Source organism: Oncorhynchus gorbuscha, linkage group LG08 (assembly GCF_021184085.1).
Source record: "Oncorhynchus gorbuscha isolate QuinsamMale2020 ecotype Even-year linkage group LG08, OgorEven_v1.0, whole genome shotgun sequence".
Classification (NCBI taxonomy): domain Eukaryota; kingdom Metazoa; phylum Chordata; class Actinopteri; order Salmoniformes; family Salmonidae; genus Oncorhynchus; species Oncorhynchus gorbuscha.
Genome location: NC_060180.1, coordinates 25,873,435 through 25,893,986, shown reverse-complemented (window position 1 = coordinate 25,893,986; position 20,552 = coordinate 25,873,435). Strand labels below are relative to the sequence as shown.

The following is a 20,552-nucleotide window of genomic DNA, read 5'->3' as shown; positions in this document are numbered from 1 at the left end:
TGACCCTAGAGGTAGCTGGAGCTTGAGGTCAGGGGCAGATTGAGCTCCAGACCATGGAGGGACTCAGGGACTGTTATCTGCACTGGCACCAGGGTTAAGTGTCCTGTTAAAGGGTCCTGATGCAATAGGAAGTTGTTGAAAATACCACCACCAGTCAGATGAGAGCAGGATGACGATTGGCAAGAGGAAGACGAAGTCAATTGGGTGGTCGAAGGAGGGAGTGGGTGGTCGGAAACGGGAGTCCTCTGGTTGCTGAATTTGGGGGAGGTGGGAGGTGGAGAGTTGACCAATGTCCTGCCGCTTGAGGCAGTGGAGGAAAGGTTGCGTGTGACCACGCTCCTTTGATTGGCAGGGCTGTCCTGTCCGTTGTCCTGTAGGTCTCTATCTGACTGAGGTAGGGGTAGGTCCCCAAGGTGTGAGGGGGTTTCTCGGTCCTTAGCCTCTTGCACAGGCTCGATGTCATTGCCTCTTGTGACTTCACTTATAGCCCTGCAACACAAAATGATGTGATAATTAAAAATGCATTCTTGAAATCAGTGCTAACATTCAATGACATCTCTGCCACAATCAATAAAGCAACTATGATAAGCTCCAACTTGCAAAAACATCAGTGGTGTGTGAAATAATTCCTTGACTGGTATTTCTTATCTCCATTGAATGAAGGCATACTGCTTACTCCTCAATGTCTGAAGCAGGAAGGGGAGTTTCCTCAGTGTCCCCCTCCCTGGTCAGGACGATGGGGTTAAAGTGTGTGGCAAGGGAAGTGAAGGCCTCTGGAAGCTGGGGGGCTCCGTTAATTGGATAGCTATGGGGAACAGGCCCAGGTACAGGAGCCAATCGGCTCTCAGTGGCCATGGGCACAAACCCTACACACAGTTACAACAATCTCAGTTACAACATCAATGCCATTTGATGATCACAAATCTGTATGTAGATGCAAGGTCAACAAAATCGCTTGAACATAATGTCTGAAAAGATGAATTAATCGTACCACTCTTGATACGTGTTGATTCCTGACTTGAGTTTACTCTACTGTCCAATCCATTCTGATCCTCTGCATCAATGTCCTTTGTGAGTGGCTGAAAGGTAAGGGAGGAAGTTATCCTCGACAGACAATAATGGAATAGCAATGTGTCCTCCCTTTCACTCTGAGGGGCAGTATGTTTCTCACTACCCCTGCCAAACAGTAGCTACAGTGGTACAGTGGAGTGGTACCGGGTGGACTCTGTTGATCAGATTCGTCCACACTATCTCAGCATTCGTTCCTAGGCGTGATAGATAATCCCGACAGCTCTGTAACAGCAGAAACATCATCAATTAAAATCTTATACCTTAGCACCTAAGATACTTCATTAATGAATTTGTTCATCAAATCAAACTTAATTTAAAGTGTATTTCAAATTGCAACACACTTAACAGTAAAGAAACTTTGCTCATTCATTCACAATATATTATGTCACCATTGTGTCTATTGTGTCTAAAAATGCTGTTACATATGTAATTAATGCTACTAAAACATTGATCAAAAGAATAATAGATGAATGTGCTTTCACTAGAGTGGTTGCGAGCTGAAGCTATGACTACCTTTTTAGCTACGACAATGGAAGGTCTTTCGATGGGCGTCCTCTTGGCCATCTCCAGCAGCAGCATCTTCAACTTCCTGGGCATAGCCAGCTTCTGATTGGCTGACAGGTTGAACTTGGCCGTGGCCCATAGGATGGCAGCCACCCCATAAACACAGGCCTAAAAACAGACAGAAGTCGGACAAATGGACCGAGAGAAAGACATAAAGATGGATGGACGGACAGACAGATGACACCCCACTTCATCGGTAATCAAAAGCATCTACTTGATGGAGAAGAAGGTTTTATTTTAAAAGATGAATGTCAGAAGTTGAGGCAAACCTTTTCAGTTACGATTCCATGCTCCTGGAATTCAGGGGCCAGATAAAACGCATCGCAGGATCCTACGAGGAAAATTCACGTTGAATTATTGAACGCGACATCATTTCATAGAATGTTCCATCAGACACTTTTCTCAGGATAACTTTTGAATATTTGAAGTCACAACAGTTGTAAATAAATACAGAAACAGAGGCAAAGAATAAATGGAAAGTGGCAAAGTAACTTTATCATTCCAAACAGAGTACTGCTGACTACCGTGTACTGCAAAAAGAGCCATACCTGTGTTTTTAGGTTTCAAGAAGAGAACTTCTCCCTCACAACCCACGTACATTGTATCCAGGCACAGGTATGCTTTCAGGAAGGAAATAAAGAAGAGTAAGCCTAAGAGGTTAATACGTTTTAATAAATGACATAAAGTCTATGTCGAACTAAACAAAGTTTTCAATGATTTATTGCCACTGCCATAGTGGCGTTTCTCATAATAATATAATCAACAGCAAAGTGGTTTAGAGACCAGACAAAGTGAGGGATTGGATGCTTACTGCTTAGTAAATCATGTAATTGATTTACATAGAGCAGAGAATCAGTGGTTGTTTAACTGAAGAAGTGAGGAGTCCAACCTGGGCAGTCTAAGTAGGTCTGCAGTGTGGAGAGGCAGGTATGACACAGGGCCCATAGCTCATTCACAGACAGTCTCTGCCCACTCCGTGTGAGTAGATCCCTCAGAGAGATCCACTAGGTCACAATCAATAAAAATTAACATGGTTAACATTTCTTTCCCTCTTGGACAGTTTACCAGTCCCAGATTAAGCCAGTCCTGGACAAAAAAAACATGTTCAATGAAAAATCACCACTGAAAGTGATTTTTAGTTCAGGAATAGGCTTAATCTGGGTCTGGCAAACCGTCCCGGAGAGTTGTGAACGAGAACTTTCCTGAAACGAAGGCATGTAAAATCTACATACATTGTACAGTACATGACATGGATCCTTGAACTCACCTCATCCTGAGATTGTTCATTGAGGCACAGCATGCTTTTAGTCATGTGATTATTGGGAGTGTAAAGGTTTGAGGTTGAAGTCATGTTGCAAGCAGAGTCGACCAACATGTCCGGGTCTTGAGCTGGGCGGGACGAAGAGGTTTCATCTCGTGTTCCACTTTGACTGTCTGAATCTGTTTCAGCACCACATATGGGCAGGGTAGAATCTCTTTCCCCTTCTAATGTCTCACTGTCTCTCGCTGAGTCCCATTGCTCAGAGTCATTGCACTCATAAGGGGCCTTCTCTCGGTCCCCTCTCGTGCTCCAAACAGACCCGTGCCCCATGCATTCCTCAGCTCCTATCTCCGTGAGGTCCGATACATTGACACTGATATCCCCATGGGGCACGGGCGGGAATGCGGGGGGATTATTGGAGTCTGGAACGGAGCAGGAACGATTCAGAACCCCCCTCACCCTCCCAGCCCTCTCCTGAGCCCTCCTGTGTACAGGAGAACTATTCTGAGATCTGCTATCCAACTGAGAACCAAACATGTCCTCCCCTCTGACACATCCATTCTCTTCCACATCCCCCATACCGTCGGCCCAAAGGGTGGAGTCCCAGGCTCCACATACGTGATGCCGATGCAGGCCGTTGGAGTCGTTTAAGTCCGGGTTCTCTGCCGTGGTATGTGAGACAATGCCCTGGTTTTTGGAGCTACTGTCCTCAGAGTCGATGCTCTTGTGGAGCTGCCAGTTGGGTTTGGGCTGCTGCCATCGAGCCTCCCAAGAGCCACGCCATCCATCTGTGGATAGATACACAGGTAGTATGGTTATGGCCACAGTGGACTACAACGGAAATGCACGTTGACATAGATATACACAGACATATCCCGTGTCTAAAGGCAAACCTTGAAATGTTGCGACGGATTCGATTGACAGAACTCTTCGTCCTATAGAAGAGAGTTTCCGGCACAGGGCTGTGGAAGAGGTATCTACTAGTTTTTCCTCTGCAAGGGAGAGGAGGTCCTGAGAGGAAGACACATAATATATCAGCTAGCATAGACATAAAGTACTTTGTGATGCAAAGGTAAGTTTAAGTTTCTATAGAAAGGGTACGTTTCTCACATATTAGTATAAATATAAAACTATGAACTTTAGGGGGTTTAATACGTTTTGCCATTTCATTGTTGATGACTCACTGTTGAGGACACAGTGTTGAAACAGATTTAATTTGTTTCCCAAAAGAAAATACATCCGGTTAATGGTGTAAACGTCATATTTGATTTTTATCCCCTGGGCAGAATTCTTGTTTCGTGCATGACTAGTGACCCTGAAGAAGGCACAATGATGCCGAAACGTTGGCGGTTTACCCAATAAATTACTGGGAGATCTTATAGAGAGTGTGCAACTCGCTTTATGTATTTTTAGAGCACGACTGTAACATCCTCCATTTTGGTTTCCCCATCTGTAGTGATGTGCAGTTTGAGAACGATTTGTTCTTTTTGAACAACTATTTTTGACTGACTCGAGTCAGGATTCGTTTTTTCTCTCTCTGAGTGACTTGTTAATTTTAGCCGTTTGTTTGACCTGCTGGCACCCAATAAGTCCTACAGCACGATTGATACACACTCCTCCGGCTCATGAGGATGTAGACACGTGCTCCGCTCCGACCAATAACTCTCTGTCATATATGCGCGCAGGACAATAGATCGTGCAGCAGGCAACTTAGAGAAGAAAATGTGCATGTTTAGAACTAATAATTGATCGCATGGTGCAAGAAGGAATTCAATTGATTATTGAATGTTATGATGGACACAGCTTTATAGAACCAAAACATACACCGCCTCTGGTCAACAAACTCAAACTTGAGAATGAATATTCTGCAATATTGTGCTTATCAGCCTCACAGCGGTCAAGCAATGCATTCCATCAAGAGTCGTTCACAATTTAGTCCGGTTGCGTCCACAACTAGATCTCCTTTCAAATGTATCAAGAAATAATTGATTTTGTATGCCAAGCCATCAACAAATGTACATTGTTTAAAGCAGTCACAAATGACAGCTCCAATAAGCCCACTATGGTGAACGAGAGGCTTGTAGAATCATCTTTCGAGTTTTCAGTTCATCGTTCACCGGTAGAGGGTCCTGCGTGCTCTGGGCGTTGCTCACTCAAGTGAACAAAATTTTGCCGAAAGATTTGTTCTTTTGACTGAACGAGGCGAAAAGATCAGAGTCGTTAAAAATAGCCAACCTTCCCATTACTACATTTACATTTAAGTAATTTAGCAGACGCTCTTATCCAGAGCGACTTACAAATTGGTGCATTCACCTTATGACATCCAGTGGAACAGCCACTTTACAATAGTGCATCTAAATATTTTAAGGGGGGGGGGGGGTGAGAAGGATTACTTTATCCTTTACTACCTATCTACATTGCACTGTCATTCCTCCTCCACACGGTGCTGCTCATGTTCAGTGTCTGTGCACATCCAGTTGCATATCAGTATGTCATGTCTCTTGTATCTGTTTGCCAAAGGTGCTTCTACAAAGTATTGACTCAGGGGTGTGAATACTTATGTAAATGCATTTCATTTTCAATACATTTGCAAACATTTCTGAAAACATGTTTCCACTTTGTCATTACGGGGTATAGAGTGTAGATGGGTAAGAATAGTAATACATGTAATCAATTTTGAATGCAGGCTGTAACACAACAACATGTGGAATAAGTCAATGGGTACGACTACTTTCTGAAGACACTGTATTTGGTTATGTTATGTAGAATACGATCATGTTGTGATCTTGCAGACATCGATTCAGCTTTGATCGAACGTTATTAAATGAGCACCATTCTCCATTGATCACTGAAATTTGCCAGAGTAGTTTGTTGGTAGCCTGTTCTCTGGGCAGCCAAATGAGTAGATCAGAGACTGTGCGTAAAGAAGAGAATCCCGGACATGCACAAAAATGTTGGATTTTGTGCTATCGGGAAGAGAATTCAGAATCGCAGCCACTCCGTAATTTGTATAATAAGAGTGTAAAGACAGACAGCACTCCATTAATGTTCATCTATGACGGTGAAGTTACCTGGGGGAGTGGCCTGTCCTCTGGCCCCTCCTCCTGCATCTGCTCCAGCAGTCTCTGAATCTCATCCCCCAGCTCTGCCTCCAGCTCTGGCTCAATGACAAAGTCCAACGCGGCAGAGAGGGTGGAGCCCAGAGAGTACACATGTCCCTGGAGAAGATTCAGAGCGTCATTGACCTCAAACTGACCTCAAACTGACCCATAACATTCACCACACTGCAATTGTTTATCATTTAAAAAAAAAACAATAAGACTGCTTAGACATGTTTACACTGTATGGACATGTTCACTTTAAACCAGATGGGAATTAAAACCTCAAATATGTGTTATTTACCTCATGTTATCAGCTCATGTACTAAAAAAGAAGCAATACATAACTACTGTATCCCATGACAAACTCTGTTTATTAGTACAGGCAGTAGAAGTCCTTTGGGCATCTCTTTGGGGTCTTGGTGGAAACCAGGCCTATTTGGCATGCTTTTGTTTGAGGAAGTAATTCATCAGGCCATCAAGATGTCAATAAAGCTGCAGTAGGCCAGGCCAAGGCAATGTTCCTCCCTCATATGAGCGCCTTCAGATCCATTGGGCCAATTGCAACCGTCGAAAGCTTCTAGATTATCGCCAGCTGATCTCTCGTTAAAACAACCAATACGGGCGAAAATAACCCGCAGAGCTGATCTCAAATTGCAACCAACATTACCGCTCCCTAACGTGGATGTAGAGGTGATCTTTTAGTCTTGATTGCAGCCATCATTTATCAAGACCATTTCGCCCTCCGGTTGTTTTATCGTGGGAACAATTTATTCCTACTTTATGAGCAAACTAAATGGCGATTTATCTATTTGACAATCAATTCCTTACAACTGAAATAAAGCATTTCCTCATTTACCACGGAAGATATACCGTGGTAATTGTCAAATAGATAAATCTATGCGAACTGGTATTGTTCCTAAAGACTTGAAAATCACAGATATGGCACTTTTGCAACTGGTGGATAAAATCTTTACAGCCCTTAACAACAATGAATACACTCTTGGATGCATCCAAAATTACTTTCTGAATTGTATTATTATGGTTTTCACGATTATACATATAATTGGTTATGTAGTTATGTTTATGATAGAGAATCATTTGCTGATGCAAACAGCTGTGCATCTACCAGGGCCGAGATATCCTGTGGCGTGACACATGGCTCGATAACTGGACCTATGTTACTCTTCATCAATGTCAATGACCTCGCTGCTTCTACCGTACTTCCCAATCTCTTTGCTGATGATACCAATTTGATTTGATCAAAAAATGTGGAATCACTAATTGATGAACTCAGGCCAACTTTTCTGAATGGTTCCAGACAAATGATCTTTGAATGTAAAACAATCCAACTTTATTGTATTCACTAGTAAGAATAGGTCAAAAATAAAAAATTGGAAAAAAATTAAAAAAGAGCCAGAATCTCAATTAATGGGAACTAAATGGAACCAGTCACATCAATTAGATTCCTCTGAGTTGTAATTGATGAAAAGGTATCCTGGAAAGATCATATTCAATTTGTCTGCAGCAAAGTGATGAAATATGTTGGTATCATCAGATAGATAAGTGGTTTGGTTCCTCAGGCTTGCTTCCTATCTATACTAGAGCTTCATTTACCCACATCTCATTTACTGTAATATTGTCTGGGCCAGTACATATGCCTCCTACCTACACAAATGACTCATCATACAAAATACATTTGCTTGCCTAGCCACCTCCTCTAATTACCTGGCACCATCTGCACCTTTTGTTTAAGAAACTCAATATCTTGTCTATTTACAACAATGTACGCCAATTATACTCATACCGCAAATGCCGCCCGGACAGTTTACCTAAACCTTTGAATGGATTCTTCCAGGTTAATTCTGAAATCCATCTATATAACACAAGACACTGAGATAACCTTCTCCCTCCCCACTGCCACACCTCATAGTTAATTCTCTGTCAGATACAGAGGTACCATACTCTGGAATTCCTGTCTTCACATTGCCAAAATATCACCATCGCTCAATAACTTCAAGCGAAGACTGGTGGTCAGCCTGATGATCCGACTCAGTAATCTCCTCAATATAGCCTAACTCTCACATGAACACACATACATTTAAACAAATGATTACTGATCAATGAATTCATTCATTTACAATTAGTGTTACACATTTATAATTAGTAGGTTTTGTCATCTGTTTGAACAAACCTTTTTTATTTTTGTACTTATGTATTGTAGATATTTATTTTGTCGTTTTCATATAATCCCATGGGCTTTCAACCACACCTGCACACTGTTTTCAATTATTCATTGTTTGTATCTGTATTTATCGGTTTATCACTTGTTTTCACTGGTGGAAATAAATTCAACTTAAACTGAAGTTATTTAAAATGGCACGTATTATTTTGCCATTTAAAGAAAAACGTTTGAATGAAATATAGGCCTACTACTTCTATATCTTATACTCTAATAAGTATTTTTTTTTTTAACGTTCAACAGCCTTGTGGTTTTCGATGCTCCTGATAGGTCGATATTTAATTGGGAGCGGGATTAGGGAATCTAGACCAGCTGTCTGGTATCATAATCACTTGGCATGGTAAGAACAAGAGATCAACTGATCTGCTGGTTTATCCTTATTGGTTTTGTTGTTACAACCAAGCTCAATTTAGCCCGCAGGCGCATGTCATCTCCCGTTAGTAGTGTTTTAAGAAATCCAGCGGTAACCTGAACAAGTGCTTTAAGTTCTGCCTGTTCATTGTAATCGAGCCATTATGCCTGGCAGGCAATGCATTCTGGGGCCTCATTTAACGAACGCATCATGATCTCTAACATATTTGCCTTGGAACTCGTCAGATCATTGGCTGCAATACCAGGAGTCAGTGGAGATTAAACTACAGCACATAGTACGTGGGAATTTCATGAGGAGCCTGTCTCTTTGTAAGACTCAAGAGACTGAGAGCTGAAAAGCCAGACACTTTTACTCCAGTGAACTATTATTGTAACTTGCAGATATTTGACAATCTTCTCTTGTGCTTTACTTGGGGGAATTGTGCGCTCTGTTGCAATTATGGTTGACATGTTGGCTCTTGAATGAATCTGAACCAGGTGTTTTTTTTTTTTAGGTCGAATCTCAGACAAGATCCGCACTGTATTGCAAACAATTCAAAGGAATGTAACCCATACTTATACCATACTTATGTGGTGGATATGGGAAAGGTAGAAGCTCCAGATCACACAAACACGTCAGGAGCATGTTAAATCCACCAGCTGCTGAAAAGGTCATGTCTAGTTCCCGTTGGGTGCGCAAGCAGGTCCCAGCCATAGAAATATAATTACTAGAAATAATTCTATTTCTACGGCCCCAGCCGCTCCACTTGGCGCACTTAACACACATTGGAAGATATTGGAAGACTAGATACATTAGACAACCATAGACACGCACATTAAACCTGAAATTGAGCAACTGATAAAATGTAGTCGAGATAGGAAATAAATTCATGGCGCTACACAACCCGAAGGGGGGGAGGGAGAGAGAGAGAGAGAGAATAAGTGAATCAGACAGAAAGATAGATGTGGTGAGAGAGAGTGAAATCCTTTCTTAGTGAGACATATTGTTATCCTCTGTATTTGCTGCTATACATGAAGACTTTTTTAGATTCCTTTGATTTCCACCATGCTTGTTCTGAAATAGCGTCTATGTAATATTGATTTCTAGTAAATGAAGTATGGTGGACACAGTGTTCATCAAACAAACTACAACACTGAAAGGCTGTTGCCGTATTGTGCATTTTATTATGTCCAGTAATGACAATAAATGGACGAGAATGTCTTGAGAAGCCATCTCATCACTTCCTTTCTAGCGGACATATTTCCGAGTGAAAGTCTTTTTCCCAACGCCAAAACCCACTTACACGACTATAAGAAAACACTCCAAAAAGGCCTGGTAAATGAAAGGCACCTCAACTGTTGTTTTCTCACTTGTTCTCAACCCTCAATGTCAAGAATGCATTGTAACATCTGCCTACAGCGAGACACAAAACATGCCGTGAAGTAGCCATTCGCAGTGAAAGAACCCCCTTACCTCAAAGGTACTGCCAGTCTTGTCAAACTCTGGAGGTATAAACGAGCCCTCGGGGTCATCTGCAAGACACGTGTACAAGAGTACAAGCACACAACAATACAGTGTTAAAATGTGTAACAAATGTTTTACTACATGTAGTGGTGCTATCAGTCCATATTGACAATATGGGGCCTATTATAAAACCAGGTGCTAAGCCAATGAAACTACCCACTCATACTGTACATCATTCATGAGCTCAGAGACAATCCCACACAAATGGGACTGCAGCTATCTCCCGATCAGAGCCTTGGTGTTGCGCTGCGGAGCATCTTCAGTCTTAAGTAGGCCAGTATTTGTGCTGGGGTGGAAGCAGGGATAAAGCCGCCCGCCTTCAGCCTCCTCTAACCACAGTTAGAGGCAGTTAAGTAGGTCAGGCCTAGATTTGGGGCTGTCTCTGACTCCTAGAGTTATGACGGGCTCCCAGCTAGGAGGAGGCCAGACACTCCAGAGGGTCAGAACGAACGGCCAAGGAGAAGTGAGCACTATTGGGTAGAGATCATAGGTAAGCTGGCTCTAGGATATGACAGGAGGGGCAAACACATAGGAAGGAGACTGCAGTGAACTCAGTGAGTGAAGGAATGTGTTCCCTAACACTATGATTGAGAAAAACTATCTAGATTAAGGCTCCCATATTCTCCCAGATGGGACTGGAGAGAGCTTATATGAATATGTATTACAATGTGGTCGATGTGTCACAAAGGTATAACGCCATTTTCTACCAATGATTTTGAATGGATACTGCCCCATGAGTTATAACACTGCTGCATGCTGGTCATTAACTGGCCACATAAGGTCACTCTGTAGGCTCAATCCCGAGGGGACACGTGATGATCTCACACATGCATCAGTATTCAAGAAAAAGCTCCTAAACTCAATTAAACCTAATGCAGGGAATAAAAGTAGTATTGGCATATGAGTGCTGGCTGGGGTTCCATTGTGGTTAAAACAAATCAACCCAATTACTGATCAGCAATAGATTCTAATGTGAATCCAGGGTGAGTCAAAGGCACCGATAGGCAGCTGACCGCCAGAATGTCTGTTACCGTGGCAACAATCCCCTTGGCAATGTGGACACTGTTGAGCTCATCAATGCTTATCAATTACTGATGTTGCCATGGGGAAAATGGGAGGTTATCCCAGAATGGTTATGTGTGTGCATGGGTTTGTGTGTGTGTGTGTGTGTGTGTGTGTGTGTGTGTGTGTGTGTGTGTGTGTGTGTGTGTGTGTGTGTGTGTGTGTGTGTGTGTGTGTGTGTGTGTGTGTGTGTGTGTGTGTGTGTGTGTGTGTGTGTGTGTGTGTGTGTGTGTGTGAGAGAGAGAGAGAGAATCCGGTGCGCATGTATGTCTGTGCGTCCATGCATACTTGTGTGTTTGTGTGCCTTGCCTGTGTACGATTGTGTGAAAGGGACAACACAGGTGAGTGTGACAAGTGGTGACGTAACCCTGTTTGGGGTAAAAGACAGATGATTGAGGTTTGTTGAGAGGAGAAGAAGCTAGTCAGTTGGCAGAGAGGATTTATCACAATGTCTGAGGGACAAGCAATAGTGAGAAATCGGCAGAGTATCCTGAACATGAAAGATGTGACTCAGTTTCACCAACACTCTCCATCCAAATGAGACCAGGCACTGCAGACGACTGCAACATCACATCACACAGATATAATCGCACATAGGCTCAGCATTTTTAAATTAAGAAACAGCCCTCTTTTGCAAATGCAGCCATTTTACATTTCAATCATTTTGGGTAAAGGTGCAATTTTCATTTGAGACAGATACTGCTGACCAAAAGAGAATATGATTGGGTTTGGAAACAAACTTTTCATGGGGAGGAGAGTCTAGGGACCCATTCATAAAGCATCTCAGAGTATGAGTACTGATCTAGGATCAGTTTGAACGTTCAAATCATAATGAATAGAAGGGGGGACTTGAATACGGGCCCTGAGCTTCATGACCCTTTGACTTCCCATAGGAAGGACATATTGATCTATGACCTCAGGATACCATGGTAGATCAGATCAGATTGATCGATCAGTGGAGAGAGTGCTGCCTCTGCCTTTTACAATAGCAGACAGCACTGACAAACAGATGTACTGTATGAGACGAAACACCAGACAATGCCCTGAATAACTAATAGACCTGGGTGATGTTCATTAGGCACCAAATGGTAGAACATTAACTGAAACAGGGAGGGACTGCCTGGACTTGTCCAATAGGACACACTCATTTTAGTTTCCCGTTGCAAAACATTTTAAACGTTTGTATGTGCCCTAAAGAATGTGACCCTGAATAGACAGGGAGACCGCATCGACTGTGATGTAGAGAGGGCCGTGTTGAGCTGTGCCGGGTTGTGTTGAGCTGTGTTGACTCACCACTGAGCTGCTCCATGAAGCACACGTTGCCATGGGCGTTAAAGGCCAGGGTGTCGGGCGTGATGCACAGGGTGTGGAACAGGGGTGATGAGGCGATACTCTGCAAGGCCAGGACACACTCCACACACACCGCCCACACCTCCTGCTCCGTCAGACAGATGTCCCGCAACGACAGGATATCCGCCAGGGACACGTTCTCCTGTGGGGACACACACAGGCAGGCATCGATGCAAGCATGCATGTGCTCACACGCAGACATACACACACGAACACACACAGGAGTAACACACACGCACACACAAAAGTAATACAGTAAGTGTCCTGCAGCAATAAACACACTTACACCTACATCCTTGTATGTCATGCTGCAAACAGTGGAAAGCCAAGTGGGCACATTTGGTGTTAGGAAGAAGACTAATTGCATCCATAAATAGAAAACATCTCATGGCATGTTCGACATTTTCATCGTGTGAAGAAGACGGGATGTTTTGTTGGCTTGGCACATGAGCACAAAAGGAAGTCTTTGCTAGTACCGCGATAGAGCGGCTCCATTGTGACGTGGTGTCCAATACTCTGCATTTCCATTCTATGCATGTGACTGAACAGTGTAACAGACCACGGGCTTTTCACAAAAGCCTAGTCTCATGGGACATGGGCATTTCAGTCGTTGCCATTTGTTTCATAATGGGAGTCAAGTTGAATGATGAGCTTCACCACTAGGATGTCCCGTCCTCACGAACGTTCCATGACTATTTTCTCTGTAAAACATCTGGGTCTGTATACACAAAGCATTTCAGAGACGGAGTGCTGATCTAGGATCAGTCGAGTCTTTTAGACCATAATGAATGAGATTACATGGACAAGGGGGAACCTGATCCTAGATCAGCACTCCTACTCAGATACTTTGCAGGCCCTGGTTTTGTGTCTTTGATATACATTTAAAATTTAAAAAAAAATGGAACTGGAGTGAATACACAATATCCTCCTTCTTCAGTTGATCTGAGAGAGATCTAAGAAATGATTGTTTGTTACAAAATATATATTTTCTGTTGCAGAAGGTGAATAAAGCACACCCATAATTCTGTAGACTATGGCACAATAATAGGGCAGAAAGATGTCACTAAGCAGCAGCATACAGTAAGCCTATAAATAGACTGTTGCCCTTGAGAACAGTGCAGAGAAACATTGAGTCTCTCCCTCCTCAAGTTAAATATGCCGGCCTACATAACTTTCCCTCTTCACTCCATGAGCTCTAATAAGACCAACTATACACTGGTGGAACACCTCAAAGGTTTAGAGACGGACCTCGAATAAGATCGAGGAACGAAAAGAAGAGTGAGGTAGCGATGGACTGGGTGGGCTACTAAGTGGGTGACTAAGTCATTGAGGGAAATCATGGTGAGCTGTTAGTGGTTTAACGAACCCCTTAGTATTCAAAGGTAAAATGTGATTAAGTTTACACTTGTTCCCCTTGTGTGAAGGCTACAGCTGAATGCATCTGTCAGGCTGACCTCGCACATACCGCCCTCCACTCATGATTACCCTGCGGTGTCTCTGGAGTCTCCATACTTGCAAAGGTACCTGCAGCTCAACACGTCTGGAGTGAATAACTGTGAATAACCGTTCTGCACTGAATCATATTGCCCACTGTACATTGTTTAACATTGGAACTTTAAAACACTCAAACTAAGTTTATGGGGTAGTGTTTTAATGAATGCCTGTATTATCCACATAAAGCCAAGAGAGGACGCAGCAGGGGTCAATACATCTGTACAGTAAGCTAGTCATGCAGATCAATGGTGGATATTATTGTACATCCCAGAGTACAATTAATATGGTCCCTGATCACCATGAGAGTTATAAGGAAAGGCCACAGACACATTAATCTCATCTTGTTGTCCTGAGAGAGAGAGAGAGAGAGAGAGAGAGAGAGAGAGAGAGAGAGAGAGAGAGAGAGGAGAGGAGAGAGGGAGCATGTTGTTGATTAAATTAGACCTTAGAAAACAGCATGTCTTCTTTAATCATTCAATCACTCGGTCAAGAGCATAGGTTAGCCTATACACTCTTAAAAAATTAAAAAAAAAGGTACCAAATGGGTTCTTCGGCTGTCCCAATAGTAGAACCCTTCTTGGTTCCAGGTGCACAAGTGAATAACACAAGTGCATATGTCACAGCCAATAAAGTCAGTCCCCTGGGGACCTCAGTCCACAATATCGACATAACACATGCCATTGAGAGAACAATAATAATTACGATGATAATAATGTAGGCTAAACATAAATGTTTACTCTCACCTCATCTTCAAGGAGTGGAGGCAGATGCTCAACTTCATAGTATTCCTCCTCTTCTTCCTCCTCCCCTGAGAATGCGACTGCATCAGTTCCAGACGTCCCCATTGTATTTCGTTTTAATCAAGACTGTGGATGTTTGTAGAATTGGGTGAGTGCAGTGTCACTCCCATAGCCTTAACCCTACTGTAAAGCTTTCCCCCTTTCGCTTACTGTCCTGGTAACAGTGTAGCAGGTCAGGAAAGATTACGTGAATGAAAGATTAACGTTACATGAATAGGTTTTCCGAACACGGACAGCGCCGGCTACTTTTTCAAAATGTTCCCCGTTCTACCAGCAAGTTGCAACGCGATGCGGCGTTCCACAAAACGTTCACTGTCACTGCGGTTCTTTTAATTCCAAAACAGGCGAAAGACAGCTGAAAAACGACCAGAGCAATGCGTTTGAATGTGTAGCACATTGCTAATAATTGATGGCAAACAGGGGAGTTTCACCAACTACATGCTGTCATGGCAACAACTGCCGCACTTCCACAGAAACAACTGACATTGCGATCATGTACTGCAGTTCTCAAGTCCTCCCAGCAAGGGCTACACTATACACTACACTACAGCCTATATACAATTTGTTTTGAAGAGGCGTTGCCTGCGCTGCCCTACATACAAGATTCGCTCCGCAGTGGCGTGTATTCATGGTTGCCAAGAGAAGCTAGGCTTCCTCCCCCAAAAATTGAAAAATTTTAAAGATTTTTATAATGTATCTTTCGTCTCTCTGTGTTTCATACTTTCCCTTCAATTCTCAAGAGGCTGAATTGTATATCACAGGAGAAAGCTATCGAGCGAGCGAAACGACGGCCCTCTGTATGTGTAGCCCATCTCGCTGACGCTGTCTGGTCAAAAATAGTATGACATTCTTGTGCATTGAACACAAGCGATTGGCCTACCTTCATAAACATATGCACATATACAGCAACAGCCAAACAGCTGTTGAGTGAACTCAACTGTGAATGGTCCTGGTACACACAAAAAAGTGTCAAGGGAAGCAAGTTTGGATTTAGCTTCACGCCAATCACATCAAAGGCAAATGGTAATTTACAGAAAAAACTTGAACTATTGCATCTTGTGTTTTTGTCCTCCGGTGGCTAGCTAGCACAAATTGCCCCTTTCCCAAATAAGCCATGTATGAAGATAGGGATTGGGACATAATTCTTCATCCTCCTTACTGGCCAATGGTTATTCTGATCCAACCATAAATTCATACATTGTGCCCCTGGTCTGAGGAGGATGAAAGTTCAATATGTAGCTATATGTAATAGGCTAATGTTAACTAGCTGGCCTGGCGCATCTTTACCCATGAAAGGAAGTTAGGCTACCATTTACATTTACATTTAAGTCATTTAGCAGACGCTCTTATCCAGAGCGACTTACCAAGCAAGCATTTTAGCCAGGTAGCCTAGGACTGTATGAAAGTCACAGACTGTTTTTGCAAAATGAAGGAGAGGAGGAGGGCATTGTTTCTCTGCAAGTAGGGTGAGTCAACATGTTTTTTTCTCCTTACGCATGCACGCACACACACACACACACACACACACACACACACACACACACACACACACACACACACACACACATATAAATCAGTGCCATGGACAGACACATCATATTTAGCTCACGTTGATTGGACTGATTTGTTTTTGGAGTCTTAGTTGTCACTGGACTAAGCATAGGTGATTTGATAATGTTGAAGTTGAAACGGTCCTGGAAAAGTGATGCTAGCTCGTGTTTTATTTGCGACTTGCGGTAACACCGGGGTTCTAAATCAATTGTTGTTTAGTAGTCCGAAAATTTCGTAAACATTAACTTGCTGGACCATGTTGAAGGTCATGTAACTGTTTGCTACATACAATTTGCTTTGTGGACTTCACCGGACAGATGTGGCTCTCCGGGTTTTGTGATGAAACAAATGTGTGGTTGAATTTATTCTGCTATCGTGTCGTCTTATTGTCTCGGCCTTTAGGCCTATAGATCACAGTGGGAAACTATATGAACTAACAGGGTATAGAGCAAACAACTCAATTATCACAACACAGATTGTAATGTGTTTTTTTTTCTGGCTTGGCTTCCCCAGTGATTTTACCCACGCACCAACGCTACTGTTCGCTCCACGGTGCCTCTGCATCAAAGCAATTCGTGACATGAGTCACGGGGACGTTTGCTGCAAAGCCTGTCCTACACATATTGTTGCACTCCTCGTGACATGAATTGCAAGTGTCACTCAAGTATTACCAAGGGCAAAATCACACCTGCACTGGTGACTTATGCACTGATATTCTGAACATCTGATTGAGGATCTCTCTCTTTCTCCCACTCTCTCCATCAACCAACAGTTTTCTGTGCCAATGCACCAACACAGCCTAAAGCAAAGCATAACTGCATACCAAATGACTGACTTTGGGAACTTCAACATCATGGTTTGCGTTTTCAACACCAGAATCAAATAGACAAGGGCTATGTCAATCTCGACAGACAGAAAACACATCCCTCCCTACTCAGTATGGAAGGCCTGGCTTGACAGTCTCCGAATGTCATTCAACATTTTGGTGTTTTGTAACAAATGTCACTTTACGTTCATTAAGTGGCAAGTGCACTGTTTGGATGCTGGAATTATATTAGAGCAGAGTGGACGAACGTGTGCATGTGGCATACAGGAGAAACATTGTGACTGGTCGTGTTTATGCCGCACATAAGGTAATACATTTGAAAAGTTAAATGACAAATATTCTCACTTAGATCGGAGATCCATGCGCAATGATGCACCTGCCTATCAGCTATTCCTCTTTGTTCTTGTGGATTTAGATAGGAACATTTTGGTTCAGCTTTGAATGATTTCATGTGTGGTACATAGCCGCGGGACAAACAATCCACCTACCACTATTGCAACTATGAATGGTGGCTAGAGGGCAGGATAGACAGACTGGTGGACTATATTGACTTGTGGTATAGTAAGCGCACGGAAAAGTGTGAAAGGTGGAGACGCATGCAAGCAGATTAGGAAATTTGACCAGGATAGAAGAAATGATTTAGTAAAACCTGAAAAACTGTGAATGTAAACCAGGGAGAAAACACACTACCCCCCCCCCCCTGTGCCCAACAAAACACACACAAGCCTCCCCAAATAAGAAAAAACAACAGTACACAACCCTCCCCTATTTTGGACCCCCCCCCCCCAGTAATTGTCTAATTGTCCTTTAGAACACTGCCTTTTAAAAATATGGGTCATTGCTCTAAGGAAGTTTTGAGCCTGGTTGTGTGGGTTCGTTAATCTTATTCTAGTCTCACGGTGCCACTACCCAGCTCGGGGTGAAGCTCTCTCATATATCAGCCACCAGCTGATATGATAAAGCGTGCCATGATTCGTCCCCCATATCTAACCAGTGGTGCATTGCTGCCCAATCCATTGAGGTGGTCACCGATCTGCCTGGCATACATTGTAGATGTACAATGCCATTTGCAGAACATGATTGCCAACATCATTACAAAGTCCATTTGAGCAAAATCCCATGCCTGTTCTAGCGGGTTGAAGTCGAGCCTGTTTGGGTGCCTGCCGAGATGGATGTGGCAGGGCGGGTGGCAGGGAATGAGATTGCTATTATGTTGGCAGCGCCCTGCGGCTGCTCGGCAGTGATGTAGAGGTCTACCCTGGCTGGACAGGGGTAAAGACTATTAGATTCGAAGGGTTTCTTTCCAAAACGCTATATATCCATTTTCAGAAATGTTGGTAAATGAGCTTTTATTGTTTGAAGAACTTATGAAATAGATGTTTTTTTAATGGTATGAGATTGTTCAATGATAGTGTATTTGTGTAATGTATTTGTTTGAAATCTATCACTTGATGGTTTCATTTCAGAGAGACAAATCAAAGTTTTGTTGCAAAACGTTATATATCCGCCTCACTCTCAGAGAAATAAGCAGTGCTGCTAGGTTTTACAAAGTCAAATGTGACAAATAACTACATTTTTTTATAAGGAATTGTACACGTGACATGTATTATTTTTTTAAATTAATAAAGTAATATGAGATCTGTATGTAAAATATTTACATTTGACATTTTAGTCATTTAGCAGAAAGTCTTATTCAGAGTGCATTCATTTTAGGATTAGGATTGCTAGGTGAGACAAGCACATATCACAGTCTGGATACGAGCATTCCATTCCAGCTAGACAATTGATATATAGCTTTATGTAACAAAACACTTTTTAATACACATCGAGAATCTATGAATGAACAATCTGAAATATTTTACATTTTACACATACATGAAGGTACCCAGAAGCAATGATTTCAGATGAAAAAACACAAATGTGAAAAATGTTATGACATCCAGTTTTGGAACAAAACTATTCATTTGCATCTAAACTTTTCAGCACTTTGTGGTGTTGAGATATTACTTTATCCAACATTTTAAAGAGGTGGGGTTAGGTGCCAGATAATTATTGGGGAACAAACACATCCACACAATTGCTATAGCATTTTGTTATCTGGGTAAGCCAGATTTTAGCATAGTTTTGACTGAGCAGAAAAACGCAGTCTCATCAGTGGTAGGGACAAAATATTTCCTCAGAATATGGGTGTCCTCACTAGTTACAGGCACAAAATCATAATTATGTTTAGGTGCCTCCTATTTCTACTATTTATTTTCTTAAAATCTGATTTTAGATCTAACCCTGGAACCACCCTGCTAACCTTATGTCTAACCATAACCTTAAATAAATAAATACATGTGTGACGTGAGAGAACTTGGGAATGAACACATATTTTGGCTTCTGGATGAGTTGTAGGGGTTTAATGGCAACAGGCTGGGAACCCAGGTAACAGTCAACTGCTCTGCTAATCCCTTTGGGAGATGACATCCCTGTATTACAAATGAGCCCTTATTTGGCAGGGTCGTCCACAATGGCAGCTGCTGTCATCTGATAACACTAAGGTGACCCACCTGATATCATAACCAGTCATACAATGAGTCTACCAAACATCTTATCTATCAAACACGCCAAGGTTCTTCAGAATGACCTTCTTGAGGAAATCAATGGGTTTCAAGACTGAGTCATTCAACTGGAGACTGCAGTCTTCTCTGGATCAAGAGGCACTCCGCACCGCTAAAGTTCAACTTGAGGTCCTCTGCTCCTCATCCTTCTAGATATGCTGCCAGAATGCAGAGATGCGATCCTCGCCACCTGGTCTCAGAAGGGGGAAAGGAGAAGATTAATTGTGTGTCGTCTGCCAATGATAGGAGAGACCATGTGAGGTTATGACAGAGCCAAGTGACTTGGTGTATAGCGAGAATAGGAGAGGGCCTAGAACAGACCTGGGGACACCAGGTGGCGTGGCGAGAACAGTCTCCTCACCACGCCACCACTGGTGTCCCCCAGGGCTCTGTTCTAGGCCCTCTCCTATTCTCGAGATGCACCAAGTCACTTGGCTCTGTCATAAGGATCACATGGTTCTATCATTGCTATGCAGACGGCAGCACAATTAATCTTCTCCTTTCCCCTTCTGATGACCAGGTGGCTTTAGAATCGGATCTCTGCATGTCTGGCAGACATATCAGTGTGGATGACGGATCAAACCTGACTGAATTTGGATCAAGACGGAGCTGCTCTTCCTCCCGGGAAGGACTGCCCGTTCCATGATCTGCCATCACGGTTGACAACTCCATTGAGTTTCCCAGAGCGAAAAGAACCTTGGCGGATCCTGGACAACACCCTGTCGTTCTTGAGGCGGTGGCCCGTTCCTGTAGG

General features: G+C 42.8%; 1 protein-coding gene across 2 annotated transcripts; it reads right to left on the bottom strand.

Annotated features, from left to right (window-relative positions):
* Positions 1-5: 5 nt before the first annotated feature.
* On the bottom strand, positions 6-15,839 carry LOC124041403 (kinase non-catalytic C-lobe domain-containing protein 1-like). 2 transcript variants are annotated; one of them, XM_046358928.1, is made up of 15 exons: positions 15,699-15,839; positions 14,762-14,884; positions 12,468-12,666; positions 10,062-10,120; positions 5,968-6,114; positions 3,790-3,907; positions 2,903-3,684; positions 2,525-2,639; positions 2,184-2,255; positions 1,905-1,966; positions 1,585-1,743; positions 1,216-1,293; positions 992-1,079; positions 677-866; positions 6-489 (listed from the first exon to the last, which is right to left on the bottom strand). In XM_046358928.1, the coding sequence occupies exons 2-15, from the start codon at positions 14,861-14,863 to the stop codon at positions 6-8; spliced, it is 2,655 nt and encodes an 884-aa protein (XP_046214884.1). In that variant the 5' UTR covers positions 14,864-14,884; positions 15,699-15,839. The 2 variants fall into 2 exon arrangements, with proteins under 2 accessions (XP_046214884.1, XP_046214883.1); XM_046358927.1 differs by lacking the exon at positions 15,699-15,839 and having other exon boundaries at positions 12,468-14,367; positions 14,762-15,621.
* Positions 15,840-20,552: the final 4,713 nt, after the last annotated feature.